General features: G+C 48.5%; 1 protein-coding gene across 2 annotated transcripts in view; it reads right to left on the bottom strand.

Annotated features, from left to right (window-relative positions):
• DGCR2 (DiGeorge syndrome critical region gene 2) overlaps positions 1-21,018 on the bottom strand; it is a 63,095-nt gene that overhangs the window by 17,678 nt on the left and 24,399 nt on the right. For both annotated transcript variants that reach the window (XM_049764615.1, XM_049764616.1), the window contains exons 2-3: positions 18,243-18,365; positions 1,683-1,808 (exon numbers count right to left, since the gene is read on the bottom strand). In XM_049764615.1, coding sequence (XP_049620572.1) covers positions 1,683-1,808; positions 18,243-18,365 — 249 coding nt within the window. The remainder of the gene's footprint in view (positions 1-1,682; positions 1,809-18,242; positions 18,366-21,018) is intronic.

Here is a 21,018-nt window from a genome sequence, read left to right as displayed (position 1 = left end):
GGGTGCAAGGCACCCTATGGCTGTGCTATCACTCTGGTCCTAATTTTGGCTTGGTTTGTTTACACCTATACCTTGCTATGCTCAGGGCTTACTTCTGGCATTCAAGAAATACTCCTGGTAAGCTCAGGGTACTTTATAGGATGCCAGGTATCAGAAAACCTCGGTCAGCTTCATGCAAGACAAGTGTCATACCTACTTTACTACCGCTCCAGCCTGTTTGGGGTTTTAAAGCCATATTTAGGCGCATTTGCATCCACTGGAACAAGCAAAAGTTCTTAAGGACAGGTGCTTAAGTGTGTACACTTGGTGTGTAACTTTTCAACAAAGGTACAAGATCATTGGACAGAAAAGGGAAGCTCTACCCCAGCCAATGACCACCGACAGTTCATGCAACAGAGCCACCTAGAGGTCAGAAGGCTCCTTGCTTCCAAGATAATGATGGCAGGAGAGAAGCCTCACTTTGCTAGACAGCCTGGCTTGAGGGGCAGGCCCCGATTCACCAGCCACTAAGTACAGAAGCTTCCAGCATGCTGGTCAGAGGTGGGGCTCCCAAAGCTGGGAAAGGCCTTGCTGACATCCTGGCATGGATGGCCTTCTGGGGGTACAAGAAAGGACAGAAAAACTGACTTTCCTTCTATTGGATACTTTTTTTTTTGGTTTTTGGGTCACACCCGGCGGTGCTCAGGGGTTACTCCTGGCTGTCTGCTCAGAAATAGCTCCTGGCAGGCACGGGGGACCATATGGGACGCCGGGATTCGAACCAACCACCTTTGGTCCTGGATCGGCTGCTTGCAAGGCAAACGCCATTGTGCTATCTCTCCGGCCCCCTATTGGACACTTTTACCTTCTTTTTTAGTTTGGTTTTTAATTTGTTTTGGGACCACACCCAGTGGCACTCAGAAATTACTCCTGGCAGGCTTGGGGGACCATATTCCCATATGGCCGGGGATCGAACCAGTGGCCATGCCCACTGTGCTAACGCTCCAGATCCAGCCTTTTCCTTTCTTTGGAGGGGGGAGGGGTGTCACACCTAGCAGTGCTCAGGGGCTACTCCTAGCTCTACACTCAGAAATCCCTCCGGCAGGCTTGGGCAACCATATGGGATGCTGGGATTCAAACCACCATCCTTCTGCATGCAAGGCAAACGCCCTACCGCTGTGTTCTCTCTCCAGCCCCAGCTTTTTCCTTCTTAAGTCTCAAACAGTGAAGTTACTGGGCTGGAGAGAAAGTACAGTGTGGAGGGCACTTGCCTTGCAGATGGCTGACCAGGGTTAAATTCCCAGTATTACACAGGGTCCCCAGGTTCCTGTCAGGAGTGACTGCTAAGCACACAGCCAGGAGTAAGCCCTGAACACTGTTGGATGTGGCCCCAAAACAAATAAGCAAACAAAACAACCCACTTCAGTTATTAAGTAAAGGTATTACTTGCTCACAGGAAAATGTTGGGTTGGGCAGAAGAAGGCTTTAAAGGCTGAAGTGCCTGCCTTTTATGTGGGAGTTCTGGGTTTGTACCCAGCACCCACAAGCAAGTGGTCTCCAAGCACCAGGAACCACTGGGAATGGGCCTCAAATAGATAACAAGCTTGTGAAAACAGAGCCTTCGTGCTCATTGGCTGTGCTTGTCTCTGAGCCAGCGTCTTTGCTTGAAGGTTGAGGTCGAACAGGGCAGGTCTGCAACTTACTGCTGAAACGAACAGGCTGGGCCACGTTCACGGCGTGGAAGTGCATGGGGTCGCCGCCCCGAGATCGGCCCTGTCTCGGGTCCATGGCCTCCTTCCCATGGTAAGGACGTGTCTCCCCGGTCACTTCTGCAAGCAAAAACAGAGGAGGAGGCCATCAGCACAGAGACATGCTCTCAGGAGATGATGTCAAGGCAGCGCTGCCAGCACTGCAGGGGCAACTGAGTCAACCTTGTTTTCCAGGCAGGCATGGAGCCCAGGGCCTCACACATGAAAGGCAAGTGCTCTGACATGGAGCAAGGACCCACATCTGGCTCTGGAGGGCTCTCTAGAGGAGAGGGTGGTGCTCACTGAACAGGTCACTCACACTGCTCCTTCTTGAAATTAAACCAGGGGCCAGTTCTGCATTTGTGATCACTGTCAGACAGCTCGATCTCCTGCATCCCAACAGGCAAACTGTGCAGGACAGAAAGACCATGTTCAGCCGTCTCAGTCCCACCACCAAGCTCCATCCAAAATCCAGGCTTAGTCCTGTTAGCACAAAGAAGAAACTATAGGATGGACTTCCACTCTCCTGCTGGTCCCTGGGCTCTGAACACTGTCTGGGGTCCTTCCCTAACCTTAGGTGGGTCCTGCCAGACCCAGCCCTCTAGGTCTCAACATATGGCTGGAAGTGGGGTGGAATGCTGAGGCCAAGAGAGTAGCAGTTTTATGGTTGGCAGGCTAATGAATATTGCAGATGGGCAGATCTCTCAGTTCCTCTTTTGATGTCTCCAACCCTGGTGAGAGGAACTGAGCTCCAGGATCTCCCATGCAAGGAGCAACTCCAGAAAAACAAGGAGAATGGCTTGAGGCACATCAGGGAAAGAAACATCTCAATGCACAGGACACACCAAGGAGTTAAGAGACACCTAGGGCGGGCCGGAGAGATAGCATGGAGGTAAGGCGTTTGCCTTTCATGCAGAAGGTCATATGGTCTCCCGTGCCTGCTGGGAGCAATTTCTGAGCATGGAGCCAGGAGTGGCCCCTGAGCACTGCCGGGTGTGACCCAAAAACCACAAAAAAAAAAAAAAAAAGAGACACCTAGGGCAAGGTGACAAATAGTTTACACAGAACAGACACCAGACAAGCCTGGCTGCCCTCCAATGGCTGACCAGAACAGGAAGTGAAGGGACAAGACAGGGGGCCTTCGACCCTCCCCTCTTTCCAGTATCAGCATCTCTAGTATCTACCTCTGCTAATTTACTAGTTCTGGCTTTTTTTTTTTTTTTTTTAATTATTTTTGGTCACACCCAGTAGTGCTCAGGGTTTCTCCTGCTGACGGTGCTTGGGGGACTGAAGCCTCATCCCCCACCCATTCTTCCTAGGTAACTTGACCTTACCAACAAGACCCTGCCCATTTCCTGGGAGGGGTCTTGGAAAAGGTAGATAAGGAATGGACCAGAGGGGATTAGGCCCTTTTTGGTCTTTGGCCAGCATGGAGGTCAAAGGGAAGATGGCTGACAGGAGTTAAGATGCAGGGCTAACTAAGAACGGCTGAATGCGGGCCGGGAGAGATAGCACAGTGGTGTTTGCCTTGCAAGCAGCCAATCCAGGACCAAAGGTGATTGGTTCGAATCCCGGTGTCCCATATGGTCCCCCGTGCCTGCCAGGCGCTATTTCTGAGCAGACAGCCAGGAGTAACCCCTGAGCACAGCCAGGTGTAACCCAAAAATCAAAAAAAAAAAAAAAAAAAGAATGGCTGAATGCTTAATTGGTTATGATATAGGCCACAAATGTGGTGAATAGGGCATGAATAAAGCTGATGCTTCCTGATGCCTGTCTCTGGATGAGTCTGATTCCACCGTTCACCTAAACCTGGGACCCGTCAACTGAATGGGGATTGCGGAGCCAAGTGGCCTGGGATGGCAGAGAAAGATCCCTCCATCCATCCACCTCTATCCAGCAACCATTGTTAATTATTTAACACTACAGGGGACCATATGGGATGTAGAGGAATCAAACCCCGGTCAGCTGCTTGCAAGGCAAATGCCTGCTGTCCCATTGCTCCATTCTTCCCATTTTAAAACAGGAATTCTATGGGCTTGTCTCTCATGTGGATGACCATGTTCACTTGATCCTGTGTATTTTATATGATCCCTTGAACCTCACCAGAAATGGTCCCTGAGCAGAGAGCCAAAGGTAAAGACTGAGTACAGTCAGGTATACCCCAAAACCTAAGGGGGAAAAAAAAAGTTAAGTATTGTAGGGCAGGGGATATAGCTCAATATAACGAGAGCATGCATAAGAAGTGGACTATCTATAATTCTGTTTAAAACAACAAGGGAGACCCAGAGCAATAGCTCATGGCCTATCCAGGACAGTTGGCTCTGGCCCATTTACTTTTTCATTTTATACCGAGGACCTTCTCAGAGAGTTCAGGATTACTCTGCATGCCACCAGGCTCACCAGAGTGGAGTTTCTCAATCAAAGCCGAGTGCTAGGGGCCACTTGGGCCAGAGCTGGGAGTGTTCAGCGGTCCATGCTGTGCCAGGGACAGTTGTGCAGCCTCTGTGTGCAACGCCTACGCTCTAGCCCTCTGAGCTATCTCCTGGCCCATCGAACATACTCCTTCCCACAGTTGCCGTGACAGCTCTGTGACCAGATTTCTGTAAATCCCTGAGCCCCAACCACTCAAAGTTCAGACTGTCTACAGCTTTCTGCTGTCCCGGAAAGGCTCTGCTGCTTAGCGGCCACAGAGGAAGTAATTTCTTCTTCCCCCACTGGGCCCCACCAGGAGTGATCATCCCTAAGTGGAGTGCCAGAGTAAATTCTGAGCAGGCGGCATGATCCAAAAAAACCAAAGGAAAATCTTCCCCAAGATTGTCTTGGGGCCTGGGGACAGGTTGCTCTCCCAACACCCAGCACTAGGGGGCAGCGTGCCTCTGCTCTCCGGACCCAGCGTCTTCCTGGTTACTCCCAGGGAGGCAGGCTGGCTTTCAGAGCAGGCAGAAAGAAGCAACAGTGCGTGGACAGTGCCAGAGGCCAGCCTGTGGGTAAAGCAGGCTAGTGGCCTGTCTGCACTCACCCCCATCCAGGGGGATACTCCCAGGGGCAAGACCTGAGAACCCACGAGTCTGGGTCTCTTCCTCCGAAACAAGCCCGGTCCCTGGCACTTAACAGGCCAAAATGACTAGAGATTGACACAGCAGGACAGAGGCAGGAGAGAGGAAAAGATCCAGAGCATGTGGTCAGGCTATGTGGATGCTCATGGCCTTGGACACCATCTGCCCCAGAGAAGGAACCAGGAACCAGATAGAAAATAGGGAGCTCCTCTGTGGTCTGCTGGCTATTCCGAGTGTCTCTTCCTATATCCAGCCAGCACAGTCACTGCACACACTTGACCCAGAGCCACTGGAAATACCACAAAGGACACAGGCCTTGCTCAGGGGATGGGTCTGATGTCTGGCAGGGCCCAACAAGTGTCGGGCTGGGCATGGAGCAGGGTGGCCTGGGATAAGGCTGAGTTCAAGGGGACCCTCCAGATTCCTTAGGATTGTTTTGACCGCAGAGAAGAGCTCAGATGGTGGGATACCCCGGCTGGGCAGTGATCACTGCTGAGCTGATCCCCAAACACTGGCTTCAGGGCACAGACACTTCGAAGCAATTTTCCCTTCCCCAACACCCCAACCTAATGTACCAGTATCAAAAGATACTGTGAACAAAAACCAGAGTGATGGAGGGTCCTGGTCTGAGTGAGCTCACCCCCTCCACTTAAGCTCACACCCCTTGTCTTCCACCTGACAATGGCTGATGTGAACTGAGACAAGGCCCTACCCCCAATCCCTGACAGCTTGAAGTCTTCCTGAAGAATGGGTTTCAGAGCAGAAAGGAACCTCTGAGGAGGGTCTGAGCCCCCACTTTTGTTTTCCCGCTTTCTATAGATACAAAGACTAACCCCCAAAAAACTCTCCTGTAAGTTCATTATTATTCGAACCACGTCCTCCTGCATACAAGGCAAACACCCTACCTTCATGCCATCTCTCCAGCCCCTAGGTATTTTTTTTTTGTGCTATATCTAGCTGTGTTCAGAGATCACTTCTGGCGGTGTTTGGGGACCATATGGGATGCCAGGGATCGAACCTGAGTCAGCTGCATGGAAAACAAAAGCCCTCCCTACCCACTGTGCTATTGCTCTCGCCCCTAGGAAACCAGTTATGGTGTTCAACCAGATATAGAAGCCAGGCTCAATGTGTGCAAAGCAAAATGCTCTAACCTTTGTACTACCATAGTAAGTTCAAGTTTGAAACCAGCTACCCTGTTGCTCTTGTGTCCACAAATACCTCAAGTTCATGTGTGTGTGTGTGTGAGAGAGAGAGAGAGAGAGAGAGAGAGAGAGAGAGAGAGAGAGAGAGAGAGAGAGAGAGAGAGAAACAGACAGACAAACAGACACAGATAGAGAGGAGGGAAGAGAGGAGAGGAGGAGAGGAGAGGGAGGGAGACGAAGATGGAGAAAGCGAGCGAGGGAGAGGGAGAAAGAGAGAGACAGCGAGAGCGAGTGAACTATTTTCCAGAATACACTTACGACTGCTACATGGACTATAGTAATAAATAGTACAGCAGCTAGGGTGTTTGCCAGCATCCCATATGGTTCCCTGAACCCTGTCAGGAATAATTCCTGAATGTAGAACAAGTAAGCCCTGAACACTGCCGGATGTGGCCTAGGAAAAAGATTGCTCAGATATTCATTTTTAGTTATCACAAGATTAAAAAGAAAAGCTGTGTTATAGACTGTAATTTATAAGAAAAAATATTTGTGGTTGGAGACAGCACAGGGGTTAAGGTACTTTGCCTTGCACATAGCCGACCTGGACTTGACATTGGCACAGCCTATTGCCCCCCACCCCCGAGTGATCCCTAAGTGCAGTGCCAGGAGTAAATTCTGAGCAGACGAGCATGGTCGAAAACCAAAGAAAAAATAGAGAGATCCCTGGTATTTCTCCACAGCTGGGGGCTTAAAGCTCCCCAAAACTTTTAAATTCTAAAGTGCTGAGTGTGACATGGCTGCAGGGTTGGTTGGTCGGTGTGTGCGTGTGCGTGTCCCAGCCAGCAGTATGGACTTGGGAGTGTGCCAGAGTCCTGGAAATCCCCACCACCACCACCACCACCAAATAAACAGTAATAACAAGGGCTTCTCATCACATGAATGTGCTGTCTCGAAACCACCTAAGAATGGCTCCCTGAAGTTACCAGACCTGTGGAGAAGATGGGGCATAAAGGGGATGGTTTCATCAGCCCCACATGTCAAGGAACCCCCACATAAACATGGGTGGCAGGGGGTATTCAGGGTGGCAGGTGTGAGACCTCTTCTATTAGAGTTCCCAAGTTATAGACTTGGCAATAAATTGGTGATCTCTTGAGTTCTCTGAATCCTCAGTTCCTTAAGACTCAAGTGGGCCTGGAACATCATGCAGACAGGGCTGTCTGGGCGAAGTTCCTCACTGCGGACTTGAGGGAGCTGACCCAGTGGCTCAAAGTGCCCTCCTTGCAGCTACATGTGAGGCAGTTTGATGGAGTGTGAGGCCAGAGTACTGTGAGCCATCACAAACTACACGAGCCCCATCGAGCGGAACTGAGATGTGCCGGGCAATGAGCCAGGAGTGTGGTCCATGGCAGGTGCCATGAACCCCGCCAGAAGCAGGTCACACCAAAAGCAGGAGCGCAGGGCTCACAGATGCGATGGCAGACAGGTACCTACCCCATCATCATGATGCAAGGCAGGGGGAAGAGCTGAACTCAGTTAAAGTCAGTCAGCTCCTCAGTGGTCCAGCCACTGAGGATGGACTTACTGACCTGGTCCTTTTCCCAGAGCCCGTCATGGAAGATAACATATTGGTTGGATCCTTAATCAAAACACTCTCTCCTCTCACTTTTTGGTTTTTGGGGTCACACCTGGTGGTGCTCAGTGTCTACTCCTGGTTCTGCATTCAGGGATCTTTCTTGGTGATCGTGGGAACATACATAGTGCTGGAGATCAAACCTGGGTCAGCATTGTGCAAGGTAAGTGCCCTACCAGCTGTATTGTCTCTCCAACTCAGAACTTATCCTTTAGACTTTCTAATAGGGGCTGAGATGGCTGAAGCACAGGCACTGCGTGTGGGAGGATTGGGTCCCATTCCTGACATGACAGGGTCCCCCAAAGCACCACTGAGAGCAGCCAGCAAGGACCCAGGAAGAACTCCTGAGCACCAACAGTTCTGACTCGAAATGTCCCCCACTTTAATATATATTTACAAATCCCACAGGGTGTGCCCGAGGAGCAGCCCACGAGGGCACTACATCACCCACCAACCCACTCTAACAATGTACTCTCAGCTCCTGGTGACTGAAGGCGGACGGCTCTGCAGAATACAAGTCAACCCATCCAGGCTGCCTGGCCTGAGAAGCAGTACTACTGCACTTTCATGTTCACAGACGGAAGAACAAAGGTGGATCTCAGACATCAGGCAGAGGAGGAACTGCTTTCTGGTCTGAGGAAGTTGCACATACACATGAAAACCAGTGGCAGGAAACCTTACAAAACCACCTTCGCTCACACCATAGACATCCTTACGTGAAGTCAAAAAAGTTCATCAAGACATGACCCATTTTACTATTTTTAAAAAGTCCTTATTGTTTTTGGGCACATGCAATGGTGCACAGGACTTACGCCTGCCTGGCATTGTGTTCAAATAGGGCCAGGAATCAAACCAGGATTATATGTATGCAAGGCAAGCATTTCATCTCCTGTACTATCTCTATACCCTGATGAATTCTTTTATTAGTTTTAAAAGTGCTACATGTAAGTCTGGAGAAATAGTACAGTGGGTAAGGCACTTAATTGCCTTGCATGTGACTGACCCTGGTTTGATCCTCGGCATCTCACACGGTCCCGAGCACCACCAGAAGTGATCCTTGGGGGCCAGAGAGATGGCATAGCGGTAGGGCGTTTGCTCTGCAAACAGCTGATCCAGGGCAGATGGTGGTTTGAATCTCGGCATCCCATATGTTCCCCCATGCCTGCCAGGAGCAGTTTCTGAGCAAAGCCAGGAGTAACCCCTGAGCATGGCCAGGTGTGACCCAACCCCCACAAAAAAAGTAATCCTTGGGCCCGGAGAGATAGCACAGCGGTGTTTGCCTTGCAAGCAGCCGATCCAGGACCTAAGGTGGTTGGTTCGAATCCCGGTGTCCCATATGGTCCCCTGTGCCTGCCAGGAGCTATTTCTGAGCAGACAGCCAGGAGTAACCCCTGAGCACCGCCGGGTGTGGTCCAAAAACCAAAAAAAAAAAAAGTAATCCTTGAGCACAAAGTGAGGAGTAACCCCTGAACATTGGTAGTTGTGGCCCCCCAAAAACAAAAAAGCAAAAAGTACTATATGCATAAATGTGTATCATCTTTTTTGGGGTGAGGGGGGTCACATCTGGCAGCACTCAGGGGTTACTCCTGGCTCTGTACTCAGAAATCACTCCTGGCAGGCTCAGGGGACCATATGGGATGCCGGGATTCAAACCACCGTCCTGCATGCTAGGCAACGCCCTGCTTCCATGCTATCTCTCTGGCCTCTTTGTGTTTTTAATCTTGAGTGTTTTCTACATATGAAGTGTATAACCTAAGCACAGGGTTTACAATTTCCTTTTCAATTTTGACAGTTTTTATTTTTATTTCTTTTTCTTTTTCTAGGGCCACATTGGCGTTGCTTAAGGTTTACTCCTGGCTCTGTACTCACTTGGGTGATCAAACCCATGTCAGCAACATGCAAGGTAAACATCCTACTATGTACTATCTCTCCAGCCCTATGCTAATTGGTTTTTAGTGTCGTAAATCATCTTCATATTTCAATAATAAATTTATTTGGTCATAGTATATAAATTTCTTTACATTCTGCTAAATTACCTGTATGTTATTCAGTGACCCTGCATTTGTGTATTCATGGGGATTCCAAACCTTCATTTTCCTTCAGTAAACCATATGGGCAAATATTTGGAAACTTTGGATATCTAAGGGCTGCACATTGGGTTACAGACCTCACTCAGCTAGAGGTCTTCATTTGGGGGGGTGGGTTATACCCAGCAGCACTCAGGGGTTACTCCTGGCTCTGAGCTCAGAAATTTCTCCTTGCAGGCTCAGGGGGATTCTTCATAGGATGTCAGGGATCAAACCCGGGTCAGCCGCATGTAAGGCAAACATCCCACCACTGTGCTATCACTCCAGCCCTTGGTTTGTTTCTTGTTTAGGACACACATAGTGGTTTTCAGGGCTTACTCCTGGCTCTGCCTTCAGAGGTCACTCCTAGTGGGGTTCGGGGGAATCATATGCGGTGCTGAAAACCAGAACCAAGTAAGCTGTGTGGAAGGTAAGCGGCTTAATACATGTACTATAGGGCCTGGAGAGATAGCACAGCGGTGTTTGCCTTGCAAGCAGCCGATCCAGGACCAAAGGTGGTTGGTTCGAATCCTGGTGTCCCCGTGCCTGCCAGGAGCTATTTCTGAGCAGACAGCCAGGAGTAACCCGAGCCGGGTGTGACCCAAAAACAAAACAATACATGTACTATAACCTTAGCACCCCTTTTTTGTAAGTTGAGGCACCATAGTTTACAATACTATTGAAGTCACTGTTTCATAATTGCAGAGCAACTATGTGAATCTCCACCAGTGTGGAAGATTTCCCCAAACCTCAGTTGCCAGTTCTTCTGAACCTGTCTCAGGGTTTGTTTCCACGAAGGACTGTCTAATCCTGTGTCTTTATACCCTCCATGCAAGAATGTCTGGTGTTTGTCTTTTATTTTCCGACTCGATTCACTTAGCATGACACTGCGGTTCTATCCAAGCTGCAGCACATTGCAGAATCTCATTTTTTTTTCCTCAGACAAGCAGTGTTCCATGTGTCCATAACAAACCTTCTTTATCCACTTATCTATTGCTGGGCACTTGGGTGGTTTCCATTCTTGCTATTGTAAATCGTCAAATACAGGAAATCACTTTCCCCTATTGGTTCTTGGGTGAAACTCTAAAGTCTCCAAGGCTTTCTTCATTCTTTTGTTCTAAAGACTCAATAATTTCACATGATCTGGAGACATACTAGATAGTAGGTATACTATATAGTCTAGCAACTGACAAGAGTTTGGTTCCTGGTTCTAGGCACTACATATGGCCTCCTGTTCTCAGGAGTGATCCTTGAGAACAAGCCAGGAGTAAGTCCTGAGCACAGCACCCCTTCCCCCCAACAAATTCACTTAATCCTTCGGCTTGTTCATATTATTAAACTCTTGCTAATGAATTTTCAGCTGAGTTCCTCATTAGTTTGGTTCCTTTGTAAAATTTTATTGGTTTCATTAAAACAGTTTCCTGGTTCCTTTAATGCCCCATTTTGTTAGTTTTTGCAGCATATTTAAAGTATGGGATTTAGTCCTTGTATATCTGATCTGTTGTTTCTTTAGAAATAATTTCTGCTGCTTAATTTTCTACCTTCTTTTTTCTTAAACAAAAGAGGGACATGATGTTTGATAATAAAGTTCCAGTAGCAGAAGCAGCGTGGCGCTGAGTCTGCAGGCTTGGATTGCTCAGGGATGGTCCCAGGGTAGCCTGTGGCAAAGTTGAGGAATGGGACAGGATACAGAAAAGCCACTAACATAGACTCAAGTCTAGAATGGCACAGAGGAGGTGGCCTGGGGTTTGGGTCCCAGGCTTACCCTATAAACCAGCTGCCAATGTTCCCCAAACCCCATCACGCTGACCATGGAGCCCAGCACCAATCAAATGGGTGTCCTGTGCCAGTGCTCCAGGACATAATGACACTCTGCATAGAAAGTGAGGAGTTAGGGCCAGAGAGATAGCATGGAGGTAAAGTGTTTGTTTTGCATGCAGAAGATCGGTGGTTTGAATCCCGGCATCCCATATGGTCCCCTGAGCCTGCCAGGAGTGATTTTTGAGCATAGAGCCAGGAGTATCCACTGAGGGCTGCTGGGTGTGACCCAAAATCCAAAAAAAAAAAAAAAAAAAAAAAAAAAAAGAAAATGAAAAGAAAGTGGGGAGCCACTGAGGACTTTGTGGCCTCTTCTGAAAGGAGAAAGGCCCTTGTATTTTGTTTGTTTTGTTTTGGGATCATATGTGGCAGTGCTCAGGACTTACTCCTGGCTCTGCATTCAAGAAATTGCTCCTGGGCTTGGGAATGCCAGGAATTGACCCTGGGTCAGCTAAGTGCAAGGCAAGCTCCTTCCACATTGTACTATTGCTTTAGCCCAGACAGATCCTAGTAGAGCCGGATTAGACCCTGGGTAGTAGTAGAGTTGGGAGAACTATCAGAATGATAAGAATGATCAGAATGATCAGAGTTGGGCTTCAGAGTTCCTCAGAGCTTGCGACTCCCAGCTTCAGCTCTACATCAGCCCCCGCCACTTCCCATCCCCTCTCTGTGCTGTGGCATGGCAAGGGAGTGGAGGACATGCCAGGCTGCAGTGTGCCCAACAAGGCACATTCTGCTATACTGCAGGAATGCCTCTTGCATAGAGGCGGGCACTCAGATGGAATTTCCAGTTTACTGCCCGCAAGACAGGTGCTCTAACCAACTAAGAAGTTCCTAGAAAGTTCCTGCCACTATTTAGAGACAGGGCTAAAGAGATAGTATTGTGAGGAGTCTCATCAGGAGTAGCCCTCAAGCCAAAAAATAAGGGCTAGGTTTCTTATTTCTCAGCAAACCTTGTGCTTTTGTTGTTAAAGACTAGGCACTCTCCAGCTGCTTAGGTAGCCTCACTTAAACATCTAACATACCAATCTTGAGATGGGATTTTCAAAAGCAGCCAACACGTCATTAGCAGTGTTTCAGATTGGAGCCTTGAGGCCAGTTAGTAGTACTGCACTCTCAGCACTTGCCCACTTTTGCTACTGCCTTGTAGTCTAGTCATGTGTATATTTTCTTCATCTCTGTATCTTTCGTGGCAATCTAGCAGTGTCTCCCGCCCCACTTTGGTTTCTGGGTCACATCCAGCAGCACTTAGGGGTTACTCCTAGCTCTGAGCTCAGAAATTATCCCTGGCATGCTCAGGAGACCATACAAGATACTGGGGATTGAACACTGCATGCAAGGCAAATGCCCTACCAGTTTACCTGTTGTGCCATCACTCCAGACCCTAGCACAGTGCTTTTTACACCGTAATTAAATAAAACTATTAGTATTATTAAAAAAAAAAACAAAACAGCTGGAGCAATAACACAACGGGGAGGGTGCTGTTCTTGCACCATACAGACCCAGGTTTTTTTTTTTTTTTTTTTTTTGGCCACACCCGGCGGTGCTCAGGGGTTACTCCTGGCTGTCTGCTCAGAAATAGCTCCTGGCAGGCACGGGGGACCATATGGGACACCGGGGTTCGAACCAACCACCTTTGGTCCTGGATTGGCTGCTTGCAAGGCAAACGCCGCTGTGCTATCTCTCTGGGCCCCAGACCCAGGTTTGATTCCTGACATCTTACATGATTCCCTGGGCACTGCCAGGAGTGATTCCTGAATGAGGAGCCAGGAGTAACCCAAGCGCTACTTTGTGTCCCCCACATTAAAAAAAAAAAAGTGCCCAAAAAATGAGCAATGAGAAAAAGCTAGCCACTTCTCTCTATCTTTGCCAACAGGCCCTGTAAAGGGCAGAAAGTCTCACTCATTAGCCAACTTTGGTATGAATCTGGAATGAGCCTGGGATGAAATATTTTCTGCATGTGCATCCTGTCTGGATCTGTATGTGATCTTTTTGCATTTTGCTTTTGAACTACACTCAGCTGTGTTCAGGGCTTACTTCTAGTTTTGTGCCCAGGGGATCACTTCTGGCAGAACTAATGGGACCACATAGGGGGCTGGAGAACAAACACAGATGGTCAAGCAACTATCCAACTATCTTTCTGACTTCCTTTTTTCAATTTCTAAGCAGACACACCTGCTTTTGAATGTCATGGTTCAGATTAGAATGTGGCTCTATGGCAGGGCATTTATTTGTCTTGTATGTTGGGGCCCTGGGTTTGATCCAGAGTGTCACCTGGTTGTACGGGGCTTCAGACATTGCACTGTGGTCCTCCTGCCAGAGATCCCTGCCACAGACATACACAGGGCAGCTTCTGTCTGCTCCCAGGGAGGAAGCAGGAGCACAGTTCCTGTGAATCCTTGTTCACCCATGTGTTTGAATTTATCTGATAAATAAAATACTGCTTGCTTTGACTTGCCTCACTGGTTCTGATATCTTTTGACAACTTGCCCCACTGCCACTTACCTTCCACTTTTAAGACTCATCCCTGCTGCTGCATGAAGCTGACACTTGCTCAAGGACATTGGTTCGTAAGTCTCCATCATGTGGACAGACACAGGTTGCTCCTAAGTTGTATATTAGAAGTATTAATGGAATGGATATCCAAATGTATGGGATGTTTAGCTGAGTAAGATAGTATCTGTTTTCCAGAATGAGTAGTTCAATTCACTTTCTCCCAAGCAGGTAAGATTTAAGCCAACCAATTTTTTCAAGCTTGGTTTTGCCAGGCTGCTTAATTTTGCAGGGTTGGGATATTCCTGGCAGTGCCTGGGATCAAAGGTGGCTTTCTGGGGCCATGTGGTACCAGGACAGAAGCCAGGGTCTCACTCATGCCAGGCAGTGCCCTGACACTTGGAGTCATATCCTGAGTTCCAGACATTAAATTCTGTGCCAACAGCATCACTGTGAAATGGCACATCTGAATACCAACAAGGTGAAATCCCTGTTCATCTCTTTCTGATCTGGTATTAGTGTTTAATATATGCTGGCTCACAATCCATTAGATGCTCTAAGTGTCCTCAAACTCTGCGGCTAGCCTGTTACAGTCTTTCTTAATGCTTTTTGAAAAGAAGAAAACTTAGTGGCTTTGCTTTTATTTTTGGAGGTAGTTTCCCAAGTGGTACTCAGGGCCCATAGGCTGTTCCCAGTAATACTCAGCCAAGGAGGCTGGTGGCTCAATGAAAAAGCTGAAGGATGTAGTGCTGTTTGGGCCCTGGATGCTGAGGACTATCTGGACCACTACTGGGCCCCTGAAGTGCTGGGGACTACCAGAACTATACTAGTGATACACAAGGAATCATGCGGTGCCCAGGATTAAACAGGGTCAGCTGCAAGAATAAATCTTTGTTTTCTATAGACCATCTGGGGGGAGGTAGGGGGACAAATTTATACCCAATATCTCACATAAGCAAGGCCCTACCGAAGCTGATCTGGAGGTACAGTTAGTTAAAGGTCAAAGGAGAATTTTCTTTTCTAATCTGGTATATAAACACACGTTAATTCTTTTGGGGAATGTTTTGGGCCACATCTGATGGTGCTCAGGAATCACTGGTGGGGCCAGTGCACATCTGGTATGCTGTGGCTCGAACTTGCTGTACTATCTCTCCGGCCCCCACATGCAGGTTCTCTATATATAAAGGACAGCTGAAATTTCGATGTTATAATGCAAAGATACACACACACACAACACGCACATATTACACACACAAGATTTAACACTTTTATTTTTGATTTCTGGGCCATCCCTGGTGGTACTCAGAACTCAGTTCTTGGCTCTCTGCTTATGAATCACACCTGATAGGAATCAGGAGGCCGTATATATGGTGCTGGGAACCAAACCCAGGTCAGTTGTGTGCAAGGCAAGTACCCTATCTGCTGTACTATCTCTCTAGTTCAGAGACTTAACACTTTTAGAGTTAACTATTTTACTAGAGAGATAGAGGGCTAGAGAGATAGTACAGTGGCTAAGGCACTTGCCTTGCATGTGTCCAACCTGGGTTGGATCCCTGACATCCCATATGGTACACTGAGTACCGCCAGAAGTGATTCCTGAGTACAGAGCCAAAAGTAAGCCCCTGGTATGGACCACACCTGGGTGTGGCCCCAAAAAAGAGTTAACACATTTTGTGACTTAATAAAAAGGTCGAGATTAAGAGAGGTCCCAGAACTAGAGTAGATATCTGCATGACGGAGGCCTGGTAACAAGATCTTGGATCACATGGCTGACTCCAAGCATAAGAACTACCTCATGTGGTTATATATTAAAAAAAGGTCCCTTATCGAGGTCACTGTCTTCAGAAGCTTTTTGCTGATCATCCTAAAAACGAATCCCTGTGTGTTGTGTGTTAGGGAATGGTTGCCGGCCCTTTGACTAGGAAGCTGGGATCCCTCTGCCACAAGCCAAGCTTCCCAGGGTTCTTTCTGGCAGCTCTATTCCACTGGGTTTCTCTGAGCCAACCGTTAAGTAAGCTGTGACACTGGGAGGCAGATGCCTGCTCCTTGTTCATCTTCTAAGGACCCTAAAAAATGAATTTTTATGAGGCCGGAAGATAGCACAGCAGTCAGGTATTTGCCTTGCACGTTACCAACCCGGGATGGACCTGGGTTTGATTCCCGGCATCCTATTTGGTCCCCCGAGCCTGCCAAGAGCAATTTCTGAGCTCAGAGCCAGGAATAACCCCTGATCACCACTGGGTATGGCCCAAAAACAAACAAAAAAAATTTTTTTGTACTGCCAGATCAACCCAAACCCTCCCCATGGGACACTAGTGCTCTACCCAGGCTGATAGCACACAGGTAGAAAGCTTGCCTTGCACATAGGCCTACTTAGGTTCAATCCCCAGCATGCCATATGCTCCCAAGCCCAAACAGGAGAAAGTCCTGAGCACCACCAGGTATGGCCTCCCACAAAAAAATAAACAAAAAAAACCAACAACCACTGAGTCTGGGCTGAACTACAGCACTTTAACTATTTATCTAAACAAACAAAAGACTTGTTAAATTACACACATACACACACTCCCGCTAAGACCTCCAGATGCTTCATCAGGATATACACTGAATCCACAAACCACTCTAAGAAAAGCCTCTACCATAGTTGGTTGTCCTAAAATAACATGTTGATTCAAGTCTTATGGTTTTTTTGTTTTGTTTTGTTTTGGGGTCACAACTGGTGGCGCTCAGGAGTTACTCCTGGCTCTGAGCTCACACTCATGGAATGCTCAGGAGACCATATGGGAGGCCAGGGATCAAACCCAGGTCAGCTGTGTGCAAGGCAAACACACTACTCACAGTGCTATTGGTCTGGTCCCTTGATTCAAGTCTTCTAATGTCATTTAAAAAAGTTGCAAATTGTTATATGTCAGATGCTGCAAAAAAAAAAAAAAAAAAAAAAAGACGATTCTTTCACCTGGCATTTGGGCGCAGGGTTGGGTTGCTGTGATAAAAGGAAGGCTCGAATGTAAGAAGCAGATGGTTTGGTTGGATGCATTTGACTGTAAAGATGGCCCCAAAATGGATCCTCTCCTAATCCTCCCATTCACTGAGTGCAGAAGTAGGAGTAGCTTAGAGCATCAGCAGGTGTTGGCCCCAAACCAAAACAAACATTAAAAACAAAAACCAGGAAATGTCCCTCAACACATGCAAGAGATCTGGATTTGATCCCTGGCATGGTTCCCTGAGTACTGACAGGAGATAGGAGGAGTCACTTAGTTCTACCAAGTATGATGATGATGGAGAAGGGGGAAAAGGGAGAAATGGGGGTGAGGGAAAGAGAAGAAATAGAAGAAAGAAAACAGTCACTAAGACATGCTTCCTGTAAAGCCAATTCAGAACCACTGGCTTCTGCGTTCAGAATACCCCCTAGGAGAGTTGGTGCGGATGTTGGTTCCAGCCTGCAGACACACAAAAGCTGTGAACCCAGGTCCTTGCTGTGGCTCAGGACCGAGCTATTCACAAGTGCATGCAGAGGCCAATCTCCAGTGAGAGGATCCAGAGCCAAGCCTGATATACAGCTCACAAACCTGATGAGGGAATTCCAGGAAGAGAAAGGCAAACACGGAGCAAGCAGCCAGGAAACTCCATAAGGAATAGGCACAGGAGTTGGCCCAGCTGAGTTGAGCTCTGCCACTGACAGGCAATAAAGCAGATATTTTACGTTGGCACAGTAAAACCAAGCCGGAGATAAAAAGACTCGGATGCCTGGACCAGCTGCAATATGAGGCACATCTCCCTCTGATAGGCTTCAATACACACACACACACACACACACACACACACACACACACACACACACACACACACACACACACACGCACGGTCACGTATGTACATCAAAACAGGACATGCTTTCTCCCTTGCCAATGTTAAGCACCAAGGAGGCAGCAAACACCATTATCCACTCTACTCCTAAAAGTGTCTGCAGAAAAGAGGTGCAGGGGCCTTCAACACCCTTCCTGAGGCACTCACGCTGACCTCAATTACCAGCATGTGGTCAGGCCAACAGCTCTCAAAAGGAAGTGAGGCAAGGAAGGGCCAGGCCAAAGAGAGTCCCCTCCCGTCAGGGCCTGGACTGCCTCCCTCCAGGGGTGGAATGGGCAGAACCTCTGTGGTCGCCCCTGGCCCTGCAGGTTCTGGGGTCTGCTCAAAATGAGTTCCCAACATGTGGATACAGTAAATGACAATGGAGCCCCTCCCCAGGAAGGCACAATCACACAGCAGGCTGGGACGGTGGTCCCAAGGGTCCACTGCGCACACTCACTCACCTGGACAGTCGGCTTCATCGCTTTTATCCTCACACGCCACCACGCCGTCACACTGCCAGGGGAGGGGGATGCACTGGATGGCGCCACTGCGACAGGCAAACTGCCCAGGGTTGCACCGCAGCTCTGTGGAATCAAGGGGCGAGAGGCCGTTGAGGGAGTGGCAGAAGCGGCAGAGCTGGTGTGACAAGACCACCAGGAATATGGGGCCCATGGCAATTCACCCCAAAGAGCAGCCATGCTGGGACATGGGGTCCATTTCTCCTGCCTCCTCACAAATATCCAGGTCTGGGGCTGAAGTGATAGCATAAAGGTAAGGTGTTCGCCTTGCACGTGGCCAACACAGGATGGACCCTGGTTTAAATCCCCGCATCCCATATGGTCCCGAGACTGCTAGGAGCAACTTCTGAGCGCAAACCCAGGAGTAACTCCTGAGCGCCACCAGGTGTGACTCAAAAAACAAACAAACAAACAAAAAAAAACAACAAATATTCAGGCTCTTCTCTGCTCAGAGCAGGGTTCTATGAGGAACTGCCAAAGTGAAGCAAGGTGGCCAGGATGCCCCTCCTGCAGTGACTAGCAGGTGGTTGTCCAGACATCCACAGACAGGCCTCCAGAGCAATGGAAGCAGAGTCAAACACTTAGGAAGCAAAAAGTGGGGCCGGGCGGTGGCGCTAGAGGTAAGGTGCCTGCCTTGCCTGCGCTAGCCTTGGACGGACCGTGATTCGATCCCCCGGCGACCCATATGGTCCCCCAAGCCAGGAGCAACTTCTGAGCGAATAGCCAGGAGTAACCCCTGAGTGTTATCGGGTGTGCCCCCCCCCCAAAAAAAAAGGAAGCAAAAAATGCCTTGCATTCACCAGGGCTCTGGAACAAGGCTTCAAAGGGGAGGCCTGAGGGGCAGGAGCAAAAGTCCAGTGGGAGGGCATTTGCCTCCTGGGTTTGAGCCACAGCATTCTATATGGTCTTCCATGCACTGTCAGGATCAATCCCTGAGTGCAAGCTAGGTATTATCTGGGAGGACCACTGGGTGTGGTCCAAATCAAAAAGGAGGAGGGGATGCAAACAGCGCTATCAAGGCAGGGCCATGCTTCTAAAGATACATTGAGGGAAGAGCATTCTAGAAGAAGCAGGGCGTAAGGAACATCCTGGCAGGAAAGCATGCCACCTAGACTGTGTCCACTGACAGATGGGGAAATCACTGAAAGTAAGACAGAAAATAGGGACAGGAGCGATAGCACATGGCAGGGTATCTGCCTTGCATGCAGCCAATCCAGGTTTGATCCTCAGCATCCCATATGATCCCAAGCTTGCCAGGAGCAATTTCTGAGTGCAGAGCTAGGAGGCTGGCCGAGGAAGGCCCCATCCATCCACTCCATCCACCTCAAGGACTCTATAATTAATAATACAACACAGGTTCAGTCCCCAGGACCCCATATCGTCTCCTCTAGGATTAAGTTGTGAGTATGCCCAAGCATAGCTTCATATAACCTGCCAACCCCTTTCAAAAAAAAAAAAAGAGGGGCCAGAGCAGTGGCAAGAGCCGTAAGGCATCTGCCTTGCACATGCTAGCCTAGGATGGACTGTGGTTTGATCCCCGGCATCCTATATAGTCCCCCTTGCCAGGAGCAATTTCTGAGCGCATAGCCAGGAATAACATGAGCTCACTGGGTGTGGCCCAAAAACCAAAAACAAACAAACAAACAAACAAACAAAAAACAAGAAAAGAAAAAAAGAAAAATCAGGTTCTGGCAGATACTGTAAGATAATTCTGACTTTTGGGGTCCAAATAGATGATAGAGCAGTTAATGTGTTTGCCAAGACATGGCTGATACAGGTTCAATCCATGGCTATGTTTTCCCCAGCACTGCCAGGAATGATCTGTGAGCACTGCAGAGTGGTAAAAAAAAAAAAAGATAATTCTGACTTTAATTTGGAAGTGAGAAGTCATCTATTTCATCATAAGAAGAGTGGTAGGGCTTATGTTAAGTGGCATAAATGAGTGATGGCTACTGGAAGCAATCAGAATATGTGGACCCTACAACAATATTAAATAACTCAAAAAATATTAATTAACTCCAGAAAAGAAAGTGGGGCTCAAAATGAGGCCACCACCAGCAATTCACAGCACATGAGTGAAGTCCTATCCTTCCCAACAGTTTAAGTTTCGTGGGACTGTCACAGTTTGGACTGTCCATGGCTGCTCTCAAGCTGAAGGTGCAGCGTTGAGGAGATGATGCAGAAGAGATTGTCCCAAAATGGCAACTATTTCATCTCTGTTCCTTCAGGGAACAGAGGTGACAGCCAACAAACCTCGACCCTGGAGCCCGGCGGAAACATCTGGAGGGAGGGATGGAGCCCAGCACATCAACACACCTGACAGCTGACAGACCACCCACGAGTGTGACATGACATGTCTATCTACTTAGTGATTCCTGCTGAGGGGAAGGTACCAGTTCTCTCCTTCAGACCTGTCACACTGTTGCTAAGGAAATCAGAATCCAAACAAAAAATAGAAATCAGAACCCATCATCTTTCCCTTCTTTTGAGGGGAGAGTCATCCCGGGTAGTGCTCAGGGAACTGTGGGCCAATCCCAGCAGCACTCAGCCAACGGGGGTGGACTGTTCAGTGCTCAGGTTGAAGGTGGGTCATCACCAGGTCCCCCAGTAGTGCTCAGGAGCCTCCATGACTGTACCAGGGATATGGCTCAAAGCAAGTGCAAGGCCCTAAGTTTCATCATTGGTAGCTCAGGGCCCTAGAGCACTGCAAGCCCAAGCA

Source organism: Suncus etruscus, chromosome 17, assembly GCF_024139225.1.
Source record: "Suncus etruscus isolate mSunEtr1 chromosome 17, mSunEtr1.pri.cur, whole genome shotgun sequence".
Taxonomy (NCBI): domain Eukaryota; kingdom Metazoa; phylum Chordata; class Mammalia; order Eulipotyphla; family Soricidae; genus Suncus; species Suncus etruscus.
The sequence above is the reverse complement of the archived record's forward strand: the minus strand, read 5'-3'. Positions and strand labels throughout refer to the sequence as shown.